General features: G+C 35.2%; 1 protein-coding gene across 1 annotated transcript in view; it reads left to right on the forward strand.

The window, feature by feature from the left end:
- The window catches only part of LOC123311362, a 1278848-nt gene that overhangs the window by 47900 nt on the left and 1204065 nt on the right, over positions 1-26883 (forward strand). Inside the window, exon 2 of the mRNA XM_044895271.1 lies at positions 2518-2765. Within this exon, the coding sequence (XP_044751206.1) occupies positions 2659-2765 (107 nt within the window). The 5' untranslated portion in view covers positions 2518-2658. The remainder of the gene's footprint in view (positions 1-2517; positions 2766-26883) is intronic.

Consider the following 26883-nt stretch of genomic DNA (forward strand, 5'->3'; position numbering starts at 1 on the left):
TGAAGTGCGAACATGGATAGCATCAACACATCCTATTAGTCGAGGAAAAAGAGCCTTCTTGTGAAAGGACTGTTGAATTTGCACTATATCCTCATCTTTGGTCATTGTAATGAATTCGGAATATAATTTACCAATTGCTAATGAAACTGCAGCAATAATTCTTGATAGTTTCGATGCATCTACATTTATGAAATTATCAACAGAAGCCAACTGACCAGCACTAGCATAAAACCGCAATGTAGGTAGTAATTGATTTATTGGGTCAACAATATTATTCCTGAAATATCTATATATGTTTAATATAACTAAACATTAAATTCCAAATCATTCTCCATATATGGCAAAAAAATAACACGGTTTCTTTCGTCGAACGAAATCTTCTGAAAAAAGTGAGGTCCATTCTTTCGAAATAATTTCTTCTACGGGGAAAACATCCGGGAAATCCAAATTCGATATTGCCAAGTACATCACGATCATCATCAAGTAATATCTCATCTTCCAAATTATCCATTATTAATTCGAATTTTATATCGACACAAATAGAAAACACAGTTGTCAATCGAATTTGAAGTATTACTTCAATCAACGTTTTAATCGAGCAAATTTCTGCGATTAGTTTAAACAACGTTTAAGGGCCTTATAATCAACGTTTAGGAACGGTGCAACCCGGTTAAGGAATTAAACGTTGTTTAAGAATATAATCGTTGTTTAGACAAACGGTGCAAACGGCCATAACAGTAGTTTGTTTGTGAAATATTCAACAAAGAGTGTTTCGAGGTGAGAAATTGTAAGTTTTTACTCAAGTTACCTAAGGGTTTTATGATCATGCATTAATTCTTCGGCGTAAACAAACAGTTCACTGGGAAATATGCATAAAACTACTAAATTTACAGTTTTATTCGGTTTTCAAAATATATGAGTATAAGATTAAAACATAAATCACTTAAAAAATTGCTTTCAGGGAGGTTTGAGACATTTCTCGTGGGGAGGCTTGATACATGTGTCACCTTCAAAAAATATTCCGTAGCTAGTTGGATAGGCCTACATGAAGGCGTTTTCACCATCCAAAATATCAAGGGGATTTTTAATAACTGGAATTTATCCGTACAATCCCCATGTATTTAATGCGGCCGACTTTTCTTGTGCGGAAGTGACTAACCGACCATTTCCTGATTTTTCTACACCTATGGGTCCAAAGCAAGCCAGTACCATTGCTGACCTACCTACTGAGCTGAATAATCCGAGTACATCCAGCAACATACATAGCCGAGGCAGAACAAGAACCAAGAAAATCAAACAAAAGAGGTATACAAAAGAAAGAGTATGTAGACCGGGGTATTTTGGACAATGAGGATGACACAGTTGAAGAATATGACTGAGAGGGCGAAGATGTAGCCTATATATATTGCAATGGTTCATTTTCATCCTCTAGATCAAACGAATTCTGGATCAGGTGTCAGGTGTGCTCGCAATGGCGCGCCGAAGAATTTGCCGGTGTTAAAAAAGGCACAAAAATGTTTATTTGTGACATTTGCAAGTGATGCCAATGGAACTTATATTTTCAATTTGTGTCTCATACCTCCCAGTACATCGTATCAATCCTCCCATATGTGGGGAGGCTTGAGACAGTTTGCATGTTTTTGTGTTCAACGTTCTGTGCGGAATAAGATGTTTATGTTTTGAGACTTCTATATTTATTTTGTTGAACGATTAATTGAAGAATTAAATAATATAAGAAAAGTCCTGTTTCTTCATATAATTCAGTTTCCAAAATAAAAATTCCAAAAAACGTATCAACCCTCCCCAGTCTCCCCTAAATGGAATACATTAGGAAGGGTGAAGGTAAAAAAGGATAAATAAAGATGAATTTTTGAACCTTGGCAGCACTCCCTTTCCATACTCGGGATGAAGATCCCGACCTTCCTTAGTAGAATGAAAATGCGGATGGAGCTATGATAATACTGAAAACGCTCAACTTCGCATTCGGTGGCTGGTCACCCTTACTTTGATGCACTTCACACCAATGTGAACAGTAAACACTAATATTCTTATAATATAATATATAATATAATATAATAGTAGTAATATAATATAATATAATAGTAATTATACATTTCTTATGGTTTTGCAACAGCGTGTATTTTTTTAAACCGAGCCGATTCGGAAAAAATGGTATAGGAAAAACTGTTTTTTTTTTTAGCTCAAGAATCTACTGTTGAAATATTCGTACGAGTCAATATGCGCGAAAGGTGCTTTATCCGCATTAACGAACGAAGTTGCTCTTGGTATCCGCGCCCAGACAATTCTGGTTCACTCCACAACAGACTGAATTTAAAAATATAATGGAATGAAAGTTTTAGCGGCATGCAGACAGGAATTGAATTCAATTCCTGTCTGCATGCCGCTAAAACTTTCATTCCATTATATTTTCAGACACTAAACTATCATCACAATTTAAAAATATAATCTCATGAGAACTTGATTAATGCTTTGAGATAACGACGAATTTTCTTCCAGCACAAGCATAAATCAGCGTTACATCAACGGTCACTTTCATTGAACAGAGGTAATCGGGGACAATGGGGTTCTAGCAGAGCAACAGAATTTGGCGGTGATATGTGGTGACAACGGGGGCAGTGTCAGTGCCCTGTCTCAGCAATGGGTAATAAGTTGAGCTGCAGTTGTGCACCTCTTCTTCGCAAAGCGTATAGATACGAAGACTCTCCATGGCAAACGTCACGAAGAAGAGATGGTCATCTATTGAGGTATGTTCTTGTGAACGATTTTATTTCGTTCCAACTTTCTTGCCGAAATGCACTTCGGCCCGTGAATTGATTCTGAATGCAGCTTTACAGTACGTTATGTAAACGTAATCAACTCCTCTCGAAGTTTTTGTCTCTCTATATGTGTGACTCTTAGAACATAGATACATCTATCTATGTATCTATGTTCTGAGGTTTGACTGGGGTAATCTCCAGATTGGCTCAACCGATTTTCAGAGAACTTCGATTTTTGTAAGGGGGATTCTTCAAAAAAATGTTTCAAGCTTTAATTTTCAACGCCCAACCATTTCGCCGCTATCTTGGAAAAAGTATTCTAGTGAACAAATTTCGATCAGTAAAGTGGTCGATTATAGCTATTTTTCAATATGAAAATTCCAAGTAGATTATCACAACTTTTTTATCAAATTTCAAAGATTAGTACAATAATTTTCCAAAAGAGCTAGGCCATATCAAACATCATAATTCCATAGCCTACTTGATAAAAGTGTCTGGGAAATACGTGCAAAGGTTATATAGTTGAATGATAAACGAAGCGACTGAAGTGATGAGAGGGCCATCTGTGTTTCAAATTTGTTTTTAAGACCCTGAGATTGGTTAAAATATTGATTTCAGGGCCATTTGCAGAAAAATAAAAAATTTGTAAGATTTCAGATGGCCATTTCGATCAAACTTGTTTGGAATCATTCTCGTATCGACTTATGTTTATCCAGCTCGTTCTAGTTACTGAATATTGAATTTCTTGAATCTAATTACTTGGTGAAAACCCAATATCGTTCGAAAATTATTGCATGGTGAACAACTGTGGATGAAGTTTTCAGGGCGTGAAGGCCTGAACCATAGATTAATAAAACAGGAGATAGAGCATCTGTGGAAAAAAGCGTTTACGAAATCCTGCCATAAATATCAATTTGGATTTCTTGGGTGGGGGAAGTGGACAGGGGCGGATTAAGCATTAGAGACGGGACATTGTGAATATTTCAATTAGTCACCAATAATTTCATATCGAATGAAAATAAAATATGTTTAAGGGAAAGGATTTTGAAGTACCTATCTTGTACCCACTAATTATAGGGAGTTATACCTGATAATACAAAAACACTTGATGGAAAAACAATTTATTTCATCAATAATGGTATAATCTTATAGTTAGTATTGTCGATTAAAACATAAATCTAGCCTACAAACAGATTCAAAATTGTTTTCACTATATATAAATAACTATATACTATATATATATATACTATATATATATATACTATATATATATTCTTTTGAATGTCAGCAATACATTTTTAGTTATCAAACAATATAGCATATGTATGAGTCCCTAATAGCACACAACGTCCATGGGACGTACAATTCATGTCCATTTAACGTCGGAACGTCCATGGACTTGATTTGTATGTCCTTTGGACGTCCGTTTCCGTACAGTTTTAGGACGTGCAAGATGGATATCCATTGTTAGTCCAATGTCCGTATCGGATATCCATTGGATGACCGTGTTGGACATAAAACGGACTATATGACATATGTCCGTATCATAATAGTCCCTGACCGACTTAATACAGGCAATGTAAAAAATATTTCCTTACTGGATATCCATTAGGTGTCCGTGATGAACATAGTACGGACCATATAACTTATACATATATATTACATGGTCCGTATAACGTCCATGACGGACACATATTGGATATCCGGTAGGGACATCTTTTGAATGTCCTCACCGGATATTCACTAGGAGTCCGTAATGGACGTAATATGGACCAAATAACATGTATATATTACATGGTCCGTATAACGTCCATCACGGACACCTAGTGGATATGCGGTAGGGACATCTTTTGAATGTCCATACCGGATATTCACTAGGAGTCCGTAATGGACGTAATATGGACCAAATTACATATACACATTACATGGTCCGTATAACGTCCATCACGGATACCTAGTGGTAACATCTGCGTCTGAGTGTAAGACATTGGGTTATAAGACATTAAAATTCCAATAAATAGAATAGCCAACGTCGTGATAAATTTTTGTACCGTTGAGATAGCTAATGATGGTCCCAACGGGATATCCATTGGACGTCCGCGATGGACGTCCGAATTTGGTTCAAAGTTGTTACATTTGTACGTCCCTCGGATGTCCATAGAACGTCCATTGTACCAGAAATGGACGTCCCATGGATGTCCGTAATGTCCGAAGAGGACGTCCTATGGATGTCCATAGGACTACTTTGTGCTATTAGGGGTTTTAGCAAAGGTTAGTGTAACGGGATACCATACAATTTAGAGTATGATACAAGAGCTTAGGGAAAAACCTCAGTAAAAAAACCCTGTCTCCCCGTGAGAAGTGTAGTGATGACAAATTTGTTTACAGAATAAGCTTTTAATACTGAAGGGCTTCCTTTCCATTGACATACAAATTTCTTTATCCCCTTTCCATTTCAAAATAATATCTGAAACAAAGAAACAGAGCAGAAAACGAGAAAAAAGGCGAATAATAAAGCCTTCATCCAAACTTATTTCAAGACTTGATGATGACTGAAGAAAAAAAAAATCATAGGTACATAACTTGTTTTTCAATTGCATTGGGAGGGATATCATCTCTGCGTCAAAAATCTTCTGCTGATCTTGGTGGAGGATCACCCTCGTCGTTAGAAATGCCCTCAGTACTCAAATTAATAATAGCCAAATCTTGCTTTTGACTGGGAGGGCCTTTCGACCAGGTCCAGTCTTCCAAGTGATGATTCTTCTATTCTTCAGTTGTTCGAGAAACGCTACAGGACCATTATATTGGGGAAACATCTCCCATAGATATACCAGTGATTATTCAATAGAAAATTGAAAAAACGGGGAAGAAATTCAAAAAAGTTCTGACACTTTATTGACAATTTGTTATAAAAATTTCTCTTGCTATGACTTTTATCAAACACGTTCTTATAATGATGGTGAATTCTCAGATCGATATATGTGGAAGCAACTAATTTGATTAAATTGGTAAAATGGGAATCTAAGGCAGTTTGTTCCTTGAAATGGTCTTTCAAACAGATTTTGATGATTAAAAAAGTTTTGTAACACTTGTGTTAGTAATGCACCAATATTTGTGGGAACATTTCTGCTGAGCGTATGCTGTAAATGTTTTTCTGCAGAATTACATCCTCTGAGGGATAGGTTAAAGAATTTTGTCTTTCTTTTTGGTGAATAAATGAGATTAAATAATCAGCCCTATCACCTACAAGACCCCCAATGCACTCTTCACATTTTAAACGTCGCATGATTTTATATACAACAAATCCGGATATATATATAATTACTGCTTCTTTGTATTCAGACAAACTTGTACATAAATTTTGCGAAAAGTTGTAAACGTGTTATGATATTTTCGTCCTCTTCTTCAGCGATCCTTTCCCTGCCACATGATTTATTAATTACTACATATGGTTGCATAACCGAAATCATTTCTAATGGTATACAATTACCCATAAAAGAATCCCTTAATTCTAGGTGGAGCATCATTTTTTTATAGGCAGATTTGAACTGAATAGACGTAGGATTATTGTTATAACCCCCCATAGATCTAATCAAGCCGAAAAATAATTCCACATGATCTTGGCTCAGTTTATATGTTGGAATATACACTAATAAATTTGTTACAACCAATTGTTTGTACAAATTCTTTATAGTTCATGTCCATGCTGATTTAATATTAATAAAATTCACAGGGAATTGGACAATAGTTTATTCTCAAAGTACTTATAACATCGCCGACGTTTCGGAACGGTTCGTTCCTTTTTCAAGGCTCGTTATATTAAGTTTGAAAATTTTGAAAACAATTCATTCGAATACTACTCAAATTAGGAGTCCCCCGATCTGAGGAAACATGCAGTGATACTTTTATTCGGCTGTCGAGTCGAACACGAAAGAGACAAATGTTTCAAACTTTCGATACAAAATAAAAATCCAAGAATGCCCATCCTTCTTCTACTTTCGATGAGAGGTTTGTTATCTGCTAATTTCAACGATTTCAAATAATATGAGGTTTCTGTTAAAGTGTTTTCAATGTACTCATAACTTTTTGCATTCAAAGGCTCTTTATAATATTTCTGATGCATATTCCTTGAATTGAGAGTATCGAACAAATTATTTATTATTCTGATGAATTTAACGGTAGCTGCAGAACCTTTGAATTCTTCGATCTTTAAGGTTTCATTCAAGAATTCTAACGCATGTGCTACAGAGCCACTGAATAGTTGCGTTGCCAGTCGAACTTTCATCTTTTGATTTTTATACAACACATGTGATTTTCTTAATTTATTGCTCAAATGAACACCTTCCTTCTGCTGAAGTTCATTTAATTTTAAAATATACTCCCACTTAATCTTTTCACCATTTTCATCTATTAAATTTTTTTTTCCCCTGAAGTATTTCGTATTAATTTGATCATGTGACAGGGATCAAAGAATACCGCTATTTCTCGCCGTGAAGTAGGATCAATAAATGTAGATTTCAAATTATTAGTAGCCAAATCACAACCTAATCCTTTTGCCATCGTTACATTATTTGCTGCTCCATCAAATGTTATCGATGTAACGAATATAACCGTTTCATGTATGAAATCAAGACACTGAACAATTAAATTTTGCTTTTGTATACCCGTTAAACTATCGATCAAAAAATACCCTAAAGGAAGCTTCCAGGATTGGTTAATGCATACAAGCATGAAAACATATGCCTCCTTAGCAACAGCATTGTAATCGTTTTGACTTTCAATTCCAAAGTCTACATGGCCATGAGTTTTTTTTCATCCCACTGAACTTGCTGAGGGATCGCCATTTCGTCTATAGTTATATTGCAAATCAATTCATAAGAGGTGTTTCGAACTTTCAGTTTTAGCAAGTGAAATATTTCTGATGTGAAACCTGTCTCCCCATTCAAATTTTTATACCACCTCGAGAGCGTTTTCGGGTGGGGAAGAGCAGAATTAAAAGTTCTTCTTACAAAATTGTAGGCTTTAACCGAGTAGTAATGAAGAGTGAGGGCGAATTGTTTGAGTTCATTGCCGTATTTCCCTGTTTTATTCAACTGTCTTTGAAGAAATTCTTCATTGGGTCCTATTTGTCTTAGCATCTCCAAACTTTCATTTTGAATTTTTCCTTTTAAGGAATTGATGACAGCTTGTAGGGTGGCAACTCTTTTTTTGAAATATTCTCGGCTCACTCTGAGTCTCTTTATCGTCTTTCTGGCTTTCATCAGCTGCTTTTTTAATTACTCTTCTCTGCTAGTTCGTTTCTGCAACAAAATTTCAAATGGAATTTAACTTGAGAAAAATAAGAAACTTTATAACAGAGGAGGTGCATGTAAGTTCAAAGCCGATCGAATGGGTGATGACAAAACGCGATTCGTTAGCAGGGGCGTAAGATAGACAACGTTTGAAGTTATACAGAAAATAATTTAAAATTTTGAGCAAAAACGTTGATTATCTGATTACTATGCCATTGGACATGCTGAAGATAATTTAACGAGTTAGTAGATTGGAAGTAAATTATTCAAATTCATTACACGGTACATTCTTATGAAAGCTACGCAATGCGTAGCGTTTGGCGATACTTTTTTTTGAACTTTTATAGCTATGTATCTTACTTGTTTTCTCCTCGTACTATAAGGTGTTTCCACTTCTTCGAATTCTGAACTGCAATTCATTTCTGGTGGCAGATCGATATTGTTCACAATTTCTTCACAAACCCCAGTACCGCTGAGAGGTCTAGCACACATTCTATAGAAATATGAGATTGTTAAAGCATTCAGAATCTCGTTTTTTTGTTCATCTTAGAATCTATGGAGGTTTATACAAAAAGGCATGATATATTATAAAAATTAGCTAATCTGCCAAATTTCAAGAAGTTCATGAAAGATCGCTTACAAGATTACAAACAAATTGACATCTAGACAAGAAAGCGAAGTCGTTAAGAGTGGTAAAATATCTTACCTCACTCGGAACGGCATCTTTTTTCAAATTCACAGCAAAAGGCGATTTCTCCAAATCATATGCCGCTTTACTAAAGTGCAAATTGCAAATACTAGAGTAAGTATATATTTCTGTCTTTTCAAGACCCAGTGCAACTCTCCACTGCTCTCGTCTTATCTCATTTTTGGGAAAACTAAAATTCAAAACAATTATTTCAACGCTTGATATATATATATATATATATATATATATATATATATATATATATATATATATATATATATATATATATATATATATATATCAAGCGTTGAAATAATTGTTTTGAATTTTAGTTTTCCCAAAAATGAGATAAGACGAGAGCAACATATATATATATATGTTGGGATTATATATATATATATATATATATATATATATATATATAATCCCAACATTTCTATACTCCATTCACTTTTATTTTAGCACTCGGTTGGCCATGGAAATTTGACACATTTCACACTGTATAGTACAAAAATGTGGGGTTATGAAGCATGTCAAAATATTTATATATATATATATATATATATATAATCATTATCCCAAATTACCTTTCGGTTTATGGGTTTTAAATCAACGCTATGTTGCCCGTTCTACGTAAATGTTTCTGTTATTACGTATTTTATCACAATGTCGAATCTCTTCGGAAAATATGTGACGAACATAATTGAAGTTTATACAAACTGATTAAAGGCATACCAAATCCAATTATTTGCATGGAAAATACATGAGATCAGTATAATATCAATATCATAATATCCACTAGCTTGAGGAGAGTTAATTTTCGTTATCTTCTTTGGCTTAAATCATTTGTAGATTTCAAAAATATTAACCCGAAGATGAAATGCATATGATGCAGTGGTTGGGAATGGGTATCTCCCGAAGGAATTAACAGATAATTACAAGAATGTTAAATTCTTCAACAAAAATCATCTTGCATCAATATAAGTAAAAGTAATTGAAGGAAGTTTCATGTTAAGATGAACTTCACCCTTGAACAAAAATTTCACATGAATAAAAAAGTAACAGGGCAACTTGCGCGTATATGGGGCTATTCATCTTAATACGTTGATGTAATAATAATTAGGTATTTATTAGTACCTAAAGACATTTACATTGTATAGGACAAGTCAAATGAAAAATAGAAAAATCCATTTTAGGGAACTTATTCTCCGATGACATTTATCGAAAATCATGTAGTAAACTTTTCGCATTGATTCACACCACTTTTTTGGGTCTCCCAATAGAAGGAAATTCTTTGTCATACTCTTCATTCACAATCTTTCTGATTGTGGAAATATCCAGCTGAAATATAAGTCGTTTCGATTCAGATGAAACATTATATAAATTCTCTTACATTGAATATGTTCGCTACCGTCTGACGTATTGTGGATTTTAGAATATCAGGGTACAACTATTTGAATGAGCGGACCTGAATTCTAAATAGCACATCCTGAAACCCTGTCTCTTTCTTCCATCACTCTCGGCATTTTCGTAATAAAAATTGATATTAGTTGTGGCAACGGCGTTATGACATTAACGACATTTCATGAGTGCCAATCTAACTTCGTTCTAGTTACAAAAACTTGAGAAAATTATTTCATGGCCAACCGACTGCTAAAATAAATTTGAATGAAGTATATGTATAAATCATTAGAAAGCAATCAAAAAGAATTCGGCCCTGGAGTCCCCTGACTCCCTCCCCTAATTTCATGATATGATGTACTTAAACAAGAATAAAATATCAAAAACTTACCGGAATGAGTGAATCGCTTTCCTGTCTCGTGCACAAATTGCACTTTTATAGTAAATACAGTCTTTCACGGCACATCGTGGCATATTTTCCAAAATATTACGACGTAAACGATTGAAATAATATTTTGACAATTACAAAAACACACGCCGTCTTAAAAATTTAAACGCGATTAGGAGGGGAATACAAGGAAAAATTAATTTCATTGGGGGTTTCTTGGAGTGGGAATTTTGAGAAAAATGAACAGTCTGGAAAATAGAATATGCTCGATCTATTAAATCTATGGCCTGAACCATGAGCAGTGAACAATTTACTGCAAGCCAATTGAGAACTTTTCATCCACCTAAATTGTTGTATGCAGAAAAAGCATCCCTTGCATGAGGGGTCTATTTAGGGGAATTTGTAACATTTATACCACCTGTACGAATTTTTAAAAGTTTATAAAGTAAGTAAAATACGATTTTTACAATTATTTATTTTCCTGCCTTTTTTGAAAATCAATCAAAAAATTACAACTTTTTTCCCAGACTACTTTTTAAATACATAAAAATATCATTAATATCAAGTAATGAAATAAAACATAAAAATGCGTCATCGAAATGGCTTCAACATTCTCCACCAACCGGAATGAATGATTTTCTTAATTATCAGAATTTTCTTTGGTGGTCAGGACACAGAGCTTGCTTACTGGCCTAGTGAACTCCCCATTCTTTGTCAAAATGGGGACGACCCTTATTATGCCATCTCTACCAGGATGCAGCCTCAAAACTTTTCCTAACATCTCATCGTTTCGTGGTGCCTTTTCATTCACTACTAAAACAATATCTCCAACTTTGATGGATTCAGGTGTAAAAAACCATTTCTGCCTTTTCAGAAGTGTAGATCTATATTCTAGAATCCAACATTTCCAGAAGTAATCTGCAAGAGCTTGAGCAAATCTCCATTGTTTCCTACAGTCAAAATCTCCAGTGAATTCTCCGATATTCTTAACGTTTTCAGGTTTCAATAATAAGAAATGATTAGGTGTTATCGATTCTAGTTCGTCTGGGTCTATGGGAACATGAGTCAGTGATATTGAGTTGAGTGTATACTCGGCTTCTGCTAACAATGTTGATAAAACTTCTTCTTTGGGATTTTTGACATAAATACAATTTTAAGAGAAGGTCGATCAAAAAGAGCGAAAGTTGTGACAACTTTCGCTCTTCTTTGCTCGGTCTTCGAAGAACAACGGCTGCTACTCTCAGAAGAACAGATTGCTTCTCTGTTGACAGCTTGCCACAGAAGGATGAATTTTCGTGGGCCAACGTTTCTTCATTCGGAGGTACCGCCAGGTGAACCAAATAATGATGTTTTCCAGAACATCCGTTTACGCCACATCTCCTCTTCTTATAACAGCGTTTATAACTATGTCCTAAACATAAACAAGAAAAGCATAATTTCAGGTCTGAAACAACTTTTCTGCGTGCTACAATTGTTTTTTCGAGGAATGTTTTACAATTCCCCACATTATGTCCGTCTTCTTTACAGACTGCACATGATTTTTTGTCGAAAATTTTGTCAGACTTATTTTTCAAAGAGAAAATTGTTTCTTTTTTGAAGTTCACCTTTGATTTTGAAATTGGATTTGAAATCGATGCCACTGCACCTATTTCATTCTAATACCATGCCGCGAAGTCTTCTAACGAAGTTGGTAATCCCTCTTTGTCACTTTGCAACTTGCACTTACCCCAATTGTACTTCTGTATCGGTGCAAGCTTCTGTTCAATTATTGCCATGAGTTCTGGATTGAACAAATACAATGTGCAATTAATATTTCTCATAGTCGTAACTAAATTATTGATAGCATTCGAAAATGCAATGCAAACATCTAATTTATCTTCTTTGACAAACCCAAATTTCTTAACCTTTTCCATTAAACTCAATATTATGTAATCAGCCCTGGCAAAGTTCATTTCTAACATTTTCTTAATTTTGCTCACATTTTCAGGTGAACTCAAAAGTGGTTTGATAGTTTCATGTGCTTTGCTTTTCAAACTCCCATCCAACCTCAATAAATTATCGTAATCATTCAAACCATAAAACTCAGAAGATCTCTTAAATTCACTAAAGAAAAGAGGCCACTCTGTGAGCTCTCCTGAAAACAAAGGTAACTCTCTCAGTTTTTGACGTTCTAGTATTTTTGTTACATTTTCTGTGTTTTTAAAGCATTGTTCTACTATATTTAAAATAGCATCATATCTCTCTTCAAACTTTCCTTCCCAAGGAAAGACCGGATCTGGCTTCCTTTCAGAATTTGCCACTCGGTCAGAATCACATTTACGTTTCCAATTTCTCACCTGATCTTGATCTCTATACATACTTCTTTCAGACATATTGCCTTGTGAACCATCATCAGTGACACCTTCCTCTTCGAGCATTTTCATCTTCAGTTCCAATTCTTTTTTGCTTTGAATCATTCACAATCGTTCCATGCACTCCTTATTTTCAAACCTTTCTTTCAATCGTAGAGCTTCCATTTCCAAATTCAGTCTTGACGTAGTGCTTCTTACTTTTGATTTATTTCTTTTTGAACCATAGTTTGAATACGTATGATCCACATATTTACTCCCTTCATGATTGTTTTCTATTTTCTTCTGAACTACAGAACATTTTTCTAACAATGGATCCAATGGACTCACCACCAACTGATTCAAATCAACAGATTTTGCCCTTTCAGCTTCATAATTCTGGCCATTCCTAGACAACATTTTATCACTCATGTTCCCCGAGACCAGTCCGCTCTTGCCAACATCTGCATCTAATCGAATCGGTGGAATACCCTTGTTTACTCTCAAACTTCTTCGAAGTGCTGCTTCTCCATGTTCTTTCTTCTCCATAGCGCAGTTCAATATACATTTTACGAAGGACCACAATAAACTGTTAGAATTTTTAACAGTTTATAAAGCAAGTAAAATACGATTTTTACAATTATTTATTTTCCTGCCTTTCCCAGACTTCTTTTTAAATACATAAAAATATCATCAATATCAAGTAATGAAATGAATTATAAAAATGCGTCATCGAAATGGCTTCAACACCACCATTCGAAGATTCTCAATTGCTCTTTCTTCAATATATTCAGAAAAGCATATAAAAAAAAATTATAAAAACATAAAAAAACTATAATGCGGGATTGTATACCTCTGTAGGGGTTTTTAATTGTGGGTCTGAAAATTCTGTGAATAATATGTAAGTAACTGAAATTTCTATGGTATGATGGTATATCGAATATTGCTTCATATTAATTTTTGATATAAATTGTACCAATTCAATAGAGCTTATTGATTCAAAACAACGTATTGCAAAGAAATAACATATTTGACGTAAAGCAGATCCCCATATACTGTTGTGTCCTAGTCAAAGCTGTATTCGTTGTTCATAATTTTAAATTTTTATGAATTTTTATAAATTGCAAATAAGAATATAGCACATCCGAAACAAAGGTTTTTCTGAATCTTCTTACTAAAAATTATAAATAATGGAATTCTTTATGTATATTTTGTATACATTTTTTTCTGTAATTTATTCAATGTGTTTATAGCACCGCAACCATGTAGATATGAGAAGAAATAAAAAGTAGATAAAATCACATCAACGACACTTTTCAGTTCATAATGTTCTATGGTTTAATTTTATGAGACACCAGCGCCTTTTGCCTCATTTAAAGACTTCTCCGGACTCTTTTTCGGCCGAACTGCATTGAAGGTTTTTTTCTTCACTGTACCCCTCATAGGCCGGTCACATACAGAATATCAACCTCTTCAAAATTCCATAATCTACTCGACAAGGAATTATTTCCACCTCAGGTTATATTAACTTCACTAGATTACGCAGAAGCATAGTTTATTGGTATATAGTTATATGTAAGCTTTTTATCTTTGTAAATGGATTAATTTTGTTTTTGGAGTAAACCGCAACAAATATTCTTTCAATTGATTGTGAATAAAATATTTTAAAAATGTTTCATTGGATTAGAGATGAGTCTCTACCCTCTAAACGTCTGAAGTTTCAAGAGAAAATGGTTCACTATGGTTTTTTTGAAAGTTTCAGAAAAATTTTACATCTGCTAACCATAGAAATAATATTATATATTATTACCAAGTAAATATATTATGATTTCTGTGCTGGTAACGCTCAATTTCTAGATGCACGTGTTTGACGGTCGACGCCGACGTTACGAATGTGTTTGTTTACAGTTATAGTGATAAGAAGATAATAACCGAGAGTCAAGGAATAGCGGGAAGTTTTGAGTTTGGGTTCAATCTCATATACTTTGCACTCGAAGATCACAACAGAGAACTCGGGGAATCTGAAAAAAATTTCGATATCGACGTGTGTGTGAAATTTGTCACTCTACTGTCTGAGAAAATCACGAATTAAGAGAACAATAACTTACCCCCAAACATGTTTTTTTTCCCGAAAATTAGTGAAAAAAAATTTGCGACATTTGGGCTGACGTTTATAATTACAAGAGAATCGATCAGTTATTCTGTATTCAACTCATACATTTGTTTCACCTTATTTAATATTAATTGTGCTGAACGTATGCTTTCTTGTGTGCCATTGAAATTTTCACGAAAATCTGGATAATTTTCCGAAAAATGGATAAATAATTTACGGCACAATGCAATACAAACTTAGAACAAAAAGAACATTTTTCAAACAGTGGAAATTGCGCTAACAACAGCGAAAACCGTAGGGGCGAAAATTCGCCGAACGAACATGGCCCAAAATTACACATATTACACGCGCCAGCATGGCAGAAACGTCTTCAGCAAAAAACAGAAAGGCTAAGAAGAGACATTCAATGACTGACGGAGTACTTGAACGGGAATCGAGGAAGAAAGGTTGTGAAAGCTGCCAAAGAGATCATGGATAGAAACAGGACACACACAGAACGAGAGACAGAGAATGCTACAGCTCACTATTACCACTACCAATCGACGCTGATCTTTGGTTGTTTAAGGACGACCTGTTATTCCAGGGAATATCAGAGGCTGAGGTGTCCAGAATGACATCGTACAAGACGAAGAAGCCCATACCTCTCTACCTGGTTAAAACCCAGAAAAAGGTAATCTTCGAAGTGAAGCGACTCTACAATCTCTGTATTGTGGTTGAACAAAAAAAAAGGCCTGAAAGTCCAGACCAGTGCTTTAGGTGCCAAAGGTACGGACATGCACAGAACAAATGCTCCTTCCCGTGGAGATGCGTGAAGTGCTCAGGAAGTCATAGCAGCAATGACTGCACACTCACCAGAAAAGGTGAAGAGAGTGTGGAGAAGAGGGCCATCCAGCTAGCTACAAAGGATGTAGCGAATTCAAGCTGGTGACCAGAAAGAAGAATTCCAGAAAACCAGCTGAGCAGAAAAAGCCGGTAACAAAAACTAAAACTACTGTTCAAAAAATTCAGGAAGTAGCGAAGGCCAAGCCTACAAAACAGAAAAAGAAGAGGGAGACTTCAAAACCGGTGCAGAAAAAAGAAGAACAGAAGAAGCCTCCAATAGAACAGGCTGTGAACAGTCAAGAGAAGAAAAAGATATCTGAATCAGCCGATGATTTAGATATCTTCACGGAGAAAATTTTCAACAATATGATGTTGAATATTGAGAGGGGAAATGGAGAAAAAACTCTAAGCATTATTTAGTAAACTGAATAAATGGACATTACGGATATTAGGAAGAAATCCCTCAAGACGATCTCGTGGAACATAAACGGGATCAACACTCGGAAAGCCGAGATAGAAGAAATAATATCATAGAGACAACCTGATATCATAGTTGTACAGGAAACAAGAATAAATCGGAACAGACGACTGAATTTCATGAATTACGAAATATATAGATGTGACAAAATTACAAACACCGGAGGAGGAGTAGCAATATTGGTTTGAACAGATCTGAAACACTACTTCAAAAGTAGATCCGACGAAACACAAGGAAAAATGGAAAAAGTGACGATTGTTGCCGAATTAAATCATCAAAGAGACAAAATTACCTCGGCATATAAGCCACCACAAAACAATTTATTGGAAAGAGAGATAAACAACATGTTGGAAGGAACAAACCCGAAAATCTGCATCGGAGATTTCAACTGTAAATGGAATGGAATGGAACAGCATAACAGAGAATAGAAATGGCAAAAAACTCAAGGATTTCGCCGAAAAACAAAATGCCATAGTGATTAGACCAGAGTTACCGACATATCTTGCTTTTGGTAGAGGAATACCAGATATAATAGATATCGCGATATTGAAAAATATAACTCAAGAATTCTCGATAGAAACTTTGGAAGATGGAACCTCAAACCACAATCTCGTGGAATTGACAATTGGAGAAGAACCAAGAGAAAAACTGATGGAAATAAGAGAATATACCAATTGGGCTAAATACAGCCATTCAATAAAATCGGAAATAACAAAAATCCCAACAATAAGCACCCCAGAGGATCTGGAATGTGCGGTTGATAAACTGGAAGAGATTATATTGAAAGCTTACGAAAAAAGCACGAGAAGAGTGAAGAGACCAGCACCAAGTCATCGTCATGGCGATACGCCTAAAGAAGTAAAAGATCTTATACGAGAAAATCGAAGACTCAGAAGAATATATCGGATGAATAAAAATGATCTGAATAGAAGGAACCTCAACCGACATAGCCAAGTTCTGAAAAATGCCCTGAAAGATCTAAGAACACGCAGATGGAACAAAAGGGTTCAATAACTGAATACAATCGATCATTCTGCATGGAGAATGCAAAAAAGCCTACGATGGGAAAAGACTAAAATTTCACCCCTACACGGAGAAAGGGGAATGGCGTATACCAATACTGATAAGGCAGATGCATTGGCGGACTCGATCGAACGAGAATCGAGAATAAATTACAGGATAGACGACGATAATGAAGATTTGGAAGAACTGGTTGAAGAAAATGATGATGAAATGGATGAATTACCAGCGACTGCTGAAATAGACAAGCCAACATCGCCAAATGAAATCGGGGAAATAATTAGAAATTTGAAGAAGAGGAAAGCCCCCGGAAGCGATAAAATAACGAATGCTATGTTAAAGAAATTACCTAGAAAAGGTATAGCCGCTCTAACAAATATCGCGAATGGAATTATGAGGACAGAACACTACCCAGAAAAATGGAAAACAGCAGAAGTCATAGTATTCAAAAAACCATTCAAAGAGAAGAAGTTCCCACAAAACTACTGTTAGTGAGAAATATTGAATGGAAATTCATTCCACCTGCTTCTCCCCATATGGGCGGTGCATGGGAGAGACTAGTGCGTTCAGTGAAAACTACATTTCATGTTTTTCTCAATAATCAGATATTGAAGGACGAGCTACTCTTTACCTTATTTGCAGAATGCGAAAAAATTGTGAACTCTAGACCAATAACGAAAGTATCTGTTGATCCTGATGACTTGGAGGCCGTTACACCAAATCATTTTCTTTTGGATGCTACAAATTACTCGACGGCTTTCGAATCTGAAAATGGAAATTTAAGGGGACAATGGAGACGAGCTCAAGAATTAAGAAACTCGTTCTGGAAAAGATGGACGAGGGAATATCTACCGACTTTGACCAAAAGGACGAAGTGGAGGAACGATGGCAGACCTATGAAGCTACATGATGTAGTTATAATTATAGATGATACCGCTCCTAGAAAATCCTGGAAACTCGGATTAATTGAAAATATTTTTCCGGGCCCCGATGGAAAAATTAGAGTCGTTCAAGTGAAAACAGCGAATGGTTCTTATAAACGACCTGTTGCCAAGTTATGTATTATACTCGTATTACTATTTCTTTACATCCTTTTAATTGCCGAAAATTTGCGCCCCTCAAGCCTTCTACATTTTTAGCCGATGGAATGTGGTTACACTTAAGATTAGCCGGCTGAAGATAGAAGAAACTAACATTAGCAAATATCCGAAGGTAAACCTAAGATTAGCCGGCTAATCTTAAGTTTATATTCACACCTACCTTTAGCCGTAACATATCAATTTTTTCTGGCCAGCAAGCCGCCAAACTTGGCGTTGGCTTCTGCTTTTCTCGTTGCATTTTTCATAAGGAGTGAACACTAACAAATTCGTTGGTATCGAACTCAATATCGGTTATGTCACTAAGGCCCGGTACTTTCACCTTCGAATAAATTTTATTCGCTGTCAATAAGTATCTGTCGAATAATTTCCTATCTGGGTCCCGATTCTCGAATGTGTAGGAATTAGATCCTATAGGAACATGATCCCATGCTTTCAGTTCCCATAGGAAATCATAATTTGACGTGATACCTATTCTCGAATTCGATGGAATAGTTTTTCCCATAGGATTGACAGAGTGAGGTTTGTCGATTATAGTGTCTTGTCCTTTAACGAATACACCAATGAAAAAGATGTAAATTATGTTGGTAATATGTAACATATTCTGTGGTATGTAGTTCTGAGGTTATATTATTTTGACATTGAACTCAATGAATGAAAACTTCATGACTTCAATATTGTGTTCAAAGTGTTTTGATATATTTTTATTACTACTTGTTCATAATACATAAGACAGCGAAGAAAGATGGATAGAAACGGAAATAAAAGAGATCGAGGAGGGGCCAGTATCAGTAAGGAGTAGAAAAAACTTCTGATTGAAATAATGGAGGCGTCTGAGGACTTGAGAGACTTAGGTCATTGGCGAAGAAAAGGCATATACTAAATAATTATATATATACATATATTATTAAGTCAGCATTAAGTTTTCAGATAAGTTTGTTGAAATGTTATTTCTTGTTGAGTCATTATTGTTGCTGTAATTATTTATTATTCAGATTCTTGTTTTATTGTCACATAGCCTGTTCGTTAATTGTTGTATAATAATTTCGTTTACAATGATAATATACGCTGAATTTTCTCTACTGTTGGTTTTGTTCTCAAACATATAAAAGAATATTTCATGATAAGGGGTAAATAATCATAAAATGTAATAAAAAGAATATGTTCGATATAAAACTGTAACATCCAAATTCAGAGGAAATATTTCCGAAATGGTCGTTACGGTGAGATGATTACTTTTCCTCACGTCACATTTTGGAGCTCCTTGAGTTGAAAGTGTCTTTGAATATTTTCTGTTGTCGACGTTTGTGAAGAAAATATTTCGAAAATGTTTGGTGATTGTTATGATAATCAGTTATTGTGACGGAGTTTGCAACGCAGCTCGTTCCATGTGTAGATGGCGACCAGCCAGGCACATTTCAAAAAATTCAATGAATGAATATGTCCCTAATATTGATTCCCGAAAAATATTGATTCGCCAAACTGTCGAAATGAGAACATAAACGTCAAACGACCCTGTAACGTCAAATTTTCCTACTGGAAACAGCTCATTCCCATAGAAAAAACCATAGGAAGCAGTTCCTCTGAAATGTAAAGGAATATATTCCCATACTTCAGTTCGAGAATACAGAATTTGAAAATTCCATGGGAAATGTCATTTTTTTCCTATAGGATTGCATTCCTACACATTCGAGAATCGGGCCCCTGAAGGATACCTTATTTCGGTGCTTTCAGATGAAAGTATTTGACGAATAACAATTCTGTGAAAACACGGTATACTACTTTTCAATGATTAATCTAAAATAAGAGACCGCATTGTAGAAATTGTCATAATTCCAACTAGAAAGCAAATATTCCGTGAAAATCACACAAAAAATAACCATACATCCAGAATCTTAAGAATTCAACCAATAATGACGTACCGACATTCGATCTATGACAAATAAAATCTTATTAACGAGTTTCAATGACAGATTTATTCGATGAATAACACTATCTGTAAGTGAAAAGACTGCATTTTTACTTATCCTAAGAATAAGACTTATTTATCGAATAAATTTAGTTATTCGCATGTGAAAGTACTGGGCCTAAGCCGAATAGTTATTCTCGTTCTCGTAAAGAAGTATCCAGAATTCCACCCCTCCACTCAAAAAACTGTTAACTGAATAGGTTTCAGACAAAACATTCAAAAGTATGCAGATATGGCAATCCGTCCAATACGTTGTGAGTGGTTTAAAAATTGACTGAAAATTTCAGATCGATTCTAAAACGATCTATATCTTGAAAGCGTTTTAAAAACGTTCGACAAATTATAAAATGACTATAGGCAATTTGCAAACTGACGGATTTTAGAATCCGATTAGTTCAGATACATGAAATGGCCATTCAGAGCTACGAATGAATTTTGATAGTAAATACATTCTATGTTTCTCTGTCTAGCGCGACACTAAGGAAGTTGCGTTATATGAAAAAATTTACATTTGTACTTCCTATCTTTCGAATTGAAATTTAATGTGACAACAATGTCCGATTCAACTGTCTCAATTGTGATTGGTGACAATAAGCAACTATCTCTCTTCAGTCTTTGGAATATTTATTTTCCATTCCATGTATCTATGTTCTAAGAGAAAAAGTGTTCATATACTGTTATCAGAGATAGAGTAGGACCAGCTGAGTACGGATGGACTATCATCAAAGCCAAACTTATCTACGCAATTAATTGAAACTTGGGACGTTATTGACAAATGCTGAGATCTAGTCAGAGAGATTACATTATTATATTCCAATATTCCAGGGTGGGACTTATAAATCCTCGTTGAAGTGTTAGGGGTGAAAACATCACTTTGTATTTAAAATTTCAAATAATTGTTTCCTTCAAATAATTGTTTCGCTTTTAGGAAGTTCTTAATTCAGGCTTCAATACGTGGTAATACTCAAAGTTGTTACATCTACAATTCTTTCTTATGAATTCTTGAAATAGGACAAAGTTCTAAAAATCGAATTTTGTTCACATGAACAGGACTGATATATATTGTGGAAGGCTTGAATTAATATATTAAACATGAGAATTTTTCAGCCAAGGTGTAGAAGCTTATAATAACTAGCTGATATGAAGTAAATAATTAATGAAACAACAATAAAAGCCAAAATATTTCATCCGGCAAGCTACAAGGCATAATTATTAGGGGAATATAATCTCAAGCTGAACCTCAAACCAAAGCTTGGAACTGAGGAATTACTTTGACAATACTCGCCCAAATAGATGCATAGGTCAAGAAACACCTGTTTCATGGCTTCCTCGATCTTCAGATCTTAACCCAATAAATTATTCCTTATGGGGAAAATTAAATTATAAAAATAAATTATTACCTCAGCAATACTTACCTTAATATATAGATGAATAGGTCTGAGAGCACCCGTTTCATGGCTTTTTTGATCTCCAGATCTTAACCCAATAGATTATTTCATGGAAAAAGTTATATGATATGGTTTATGATGAGGAAATCTAGTCACGAGACCAGCTGGTAAACCGAATAATCAACTGTTGCGATAAATTATAAAATAATGATTCGGCTATATCCAATCTACAAATTCGGAAAGAGAAAAATGTATGTGTATGTGCATTTCTTCAGTATAAACCATATCCTTTAATTTTACCCATAAGAAATAATCTATTGGGTTAAGATCTGAAGATCGAGGAAGCCATGAAACAGGTGCTTCTTGACCTATCCATCTATTTGGGTAAGTGTTGTCAAGGTAATTCCTCACTTTCAAGCCAAAATGGAGCCACCTCCATCATGCTCAATGCTGAAAATATATTTCACGATCCTGATATTAATGCCTTGCAGCATGCCGGATGATCGGTGAACTAGTTTAGGTACCTTTTATTGTTGTTGAATGAATCTTTTTTTATATGCTGTGACTAGAGTCCCGACTCGGGATTCTTGTCCAGTCCCGACATTTCAAAAAGGATTTGAGGTTATGTTCGCGAATCGTATAATATTTCGTCGGTTTACTGCCAAAACAAGATAAGTAGGGGAGAGTTGGATAAAACGGGATAGCTAACGATATATAACCCATAACTTCCTAAACAAGCTATTGATAACTGCTACTTCTGCACAATAACTTCTCTGGTGTCTTCATTGTTTGATGAATATGTAGAAAAAGTAATATTTGTGATAAAAGGTAAAGTATCCTGTTTTGCCCTCCTAGTCGGGTAAAATGGGATAGTGTATGAATGAAAATGAAAATGATTATCACAGTCAAATATGTCTATTGAAATTGTAAACAGAACACCTTAGGAAACTCATACTTATAACAACAAACAAATCAAGACTTCAGCAACGACAAAAATCGCACGAGTACGGATCAACATCATTTTCAACCCCGGCTTAAGCTTGGTAAGACCAAATACGACAGTCCTGGCACATTACGCAACCTTCAGCACTATTTGATTCAGAGTTAAATTCTGAACAATAAATGCAGGTTACATCGGGTTCCTATCTTCTGAACTACTACAATTTCTGTTTCTTCCTTCTTCTCTTTTGTCGACTTTTTGTTAAATATTATATTTTTTACCTTCTCTTTATTCTTGTTCATTACTGTTCGTTTCTGACGCATATTTTCCCATCCTTTTTTAAACTTGTTGAACAATTAAATTCAAAATCTTTGTTGAAACCAATAAATCTCTTGGTTGGGCAAAACGGAATAGTATCCAGTTTTATTCGACTGCATGGTATCCCATTTTGGTATGATGCGTCTGGCCGACTTCCAGTCCAGAACTCTTCTTATATACCTACCGGCATCAGCTGCTGTACTTGAATGAGGGCTTCTTACAGCACTTTGTACCGCTCCATATATACGCTCCCCAAACGGTTCTGAAAACGAAACCGTACAAATCTACTGGGAATGGACGATTATTACGAACCAAAATGTGGAGCAACAGGCCGGATATGGTGATATGACTCAAGAAAAACAAAATAGACTTTCCAGTACCACTGGATCAAAATCTCACTAAGACCCATGGACAGAAATGAAAAGTATGTGACATCTGGAAAAAGTGAAAATAAAACCTCTGATAATAAGCTGCAACGGTTTAGTCCACCGAAAAACAACAGATCATCTCGGGGAATTGAGGCTACCTTACAATAATACTCTTATTTGGACGCACAATGCGGTAATCTTGGGGACAGTTGCCATCATACGACAGATAAACTTTCCTCATTGACAACAAGTGGAGTAACGTTAGACTGTAAAATGAGAAAATTTAGGAACCCACGGAACATGCATCGATTTCGAAAAAAACTTTTTGATTAGATTCTTCATATTTCCCATGAAAATGTTGTTTCATCAGAAATCATTGCTTCTTTCGAAATACGTCAAAAATATACAGGGTATCACAATTGTATCGGAATTGTTTGAATAACTTGGCGGGAGAGCATTTTAGAGAAAAAGTTTTCGAAAAAAAAATAGCAGGCTATCTCTTTCTCATTCTCTGGTTATCAGATAATGACTATGGTTTCGACCATGACCTTGATATTTGAGGTCAATTACGTTTTTTTCGTAGTAAACCTCGTACTTTGGACGCCCAAAATGAAAATAGCCACAAATTTCGAGATATGACCTTAATTTATGCCTTCCTTCTCACCTTGAAGCCCTCGCAACTTGAAACAAGCAAAAAATACAAAACATTTCTGAGGAAAATATTGCCCATAAAAGTTTCAAGGTTTTTCCTCCACTATGCCATCATGAATTCGGCCTTGGCGCTGACCTTCAATGCCTTTTTGTTCAATGAGATCCTATGGTTTTGGAAATCGAATATTCGTTGCTCTTATTTTTGGGCTCAGAAGAAATATGTCCCTTTTAGTTTACAAGACGGCTCAAACTACTTGATAACCTTGACAGTACTCCAGTGCAGTGTAAAAGGATTAGGTCTATTCTTGATTCTGGTGGTAATGGTGGGGGAAATGTTTAAAAATTGTATGCTGAAAAATAACGATATTGAAGTTTTGGATATCATAGCTTCGTCAATATTTGCACAATTCATTTTTGATAGAGTGAATTTGAAAGTTCTTCTCAAGTACTTCAAAAAAGGTACTTTAAATTTTTCCCGAATTTGTCTTTGTTTTTCTGCTATTTGATGTTGAATGTTAAACATTCGGTAGTTTGCGAATTCATACTCAACATAGATAAGTCATATCTCGGTTCATATTTCATTCAGATAGTTCGTTACCAGCTAGTTTGTTTTGTTTTTCAATAAGCTACAATTTTGTTCATAACAAGTTTTTCGATAAAGCTCATAGTTTTTCAATTATTGGTAAAAACCCGTATGAAAACGTGGCTCTTTTTGGGTGAAAAAATCTTAGGTTTCAATCGCAAATAACCCGAAAATTATTGATTTTACAGAAAATCATTTCGATACATTCTTACACAAATTCAATCCTCCTAACTACTTCTAAGGTTATTTCAACTCTATTGATTCAGTAATTCAGATTGTTTATAAATGAATGAATAATGAGAGGCAACAATTATTCTTGGGTGAACTTTGTCAAAAAATACCAAAAAATAATTTACCGCAAAATTTTTTTTCATAAATATTCCCTGGGTTCCGAGGTATAAACCTTACGGCGCTCCGTTAACAGAGATTATTCTTGGCCTTCCGGCCCAAATAATCGCGAGCAGACCACCACGCTAGTGTGAAGGAAAGATTTATATATAAGTGAGAATATATGGTCGGATCTTCAGACTCCAAAAAGCCAACAAGCACACCACGAATAGAACGCCAAAGGGAAGAACAGAGCAACCTACGAGAAATGCTCACGATAACTATAAATGAAAAGGATGTGGAAGCTTCGTGAGAAGGATGAAGGAATTGGAAGACAACAGGCATTGACTACACAACTATTGGTGGAAGTCGTTCTCACATACACACAAAGCATTAGCTCGACTAATAAAAGGCGCTATAGGGGACTCTCGCACTATGCCCGAATACTTTACACATGGCACTTCTCTCATGCTCCTGAAGAAAGGTGATCTGACGCATCTCAAGAATTATAGACCTATAATCTGTTTACCATCCGCATACAATATTATCACTTCAACGATAGTTCATCTAAGGAATAATAATATTATGGCGTGGGAACAGAATGGGTGCAAGAATAAAGGACGATGAAGCAAAAAGCTTCTGGTAATAGACAACATACTTACGAAACAGGCAAAAAGAAAATTGAAAAACATATCAATGGCCTGGATCGACCACCAGAAAGCATACGACTTGGCACCACACTCCTGGTTATTTATGACTCCTGGCTCAAACGCTTCTGAACTTTCAGAAGTCTATAAAGTGAATTAACATGTCATCGAATTGATTAGGTGTCTCATGTCGATATGGCTCACAACTCTAGCAGTCAAAAACAAAACAAAAACGTATAGAGTGTCAGAAATAAAATAGAAAAAGGCATATTCCAAGGAGATAGCTCAAGCCCACTATTGTTTTGTTTAGCCTCAGCAATATGCTCAACAGAACCTCATATGGATACTCAATAGACGAACAGACTAAACTAACTCATCTATTCTACCTGTACGCTAGAGGAAGAAGACAACTGGAAGGACTTCTCGAGCTAGTAAGAAGGTTTACGAGGATATTGGGATAACATTTGGTCTGGAAAAGTGTGCCACAATTGAGCTGAAAAGAGGAAAGTTAATAGAGACAAAGAACAACATAATATTAGCTGATCGGCTAATCGAGCTCAAAGAAAGGAGACAGGTATAAATATCTTGGAATCCAGCAGACATACAGAGATAAAGCAGTAAGATAATAAGAAAACAACTAAAACGGAACTAATCAGGAGAGTAAGGAAAATACTTAAATCAAAATTATCAGCTAAAAATAAAATGATTGTCATAAACACATGAACCATAACCTTATACAGCTAGAGTCATCGCCTGGACTAAAACAGATTTAGAACGACTAGATAGACGTATTAAGGTGCGATTTCACCGGAGTGCTGCACTGTGCGGCACTGTTGCGCACAACTCTAACTGAATATGGCATGTTACACCCAAACTCTGCCGTTGAGAAACTCTACTTACCTCGCAGGGAAGGTGGACGTAGTCTCATCAATTTAGAACACTCATGCCTGAAAGAAAAAGAAAAAATTACAAACCATTTTGTTCAAACTTACCTGTACATCAGTGTCAAGCACCCATAAAAGCTAGAAGAATTGTTTACTCATGGTACCTTGCTCTTGGTTCATTGGAGATTTATTTTCAGCCATTATCACTTATCACTGACTTTTCAAACACTAATCCAGGAGCAAATTGTAGGGATCACCAATTGTAGAATATCTTTGATACAAACAAACTCTGAGTACTCTGACAGTTCTATATTTTTTATATTCCACATGAACAATTACCTATTGAAATTATTTGAATGTCGGCTACTATTCTGATTCGATTCCAATACTTATTTATTTATTTATT

This window comes from Coccinella septempunctata, chromosome 4, assembly GCF_907165205.1.
Source record: "Coccinella septempunctata chromosome 4, icCocSept1.1, whole genome shotgun sequence".
NCBI lineage: Eukaryota > Metazoa > Arthropoda > Insecta > Coleoptera > Coccinellidae > Coccinella > Coccinella septempunctata.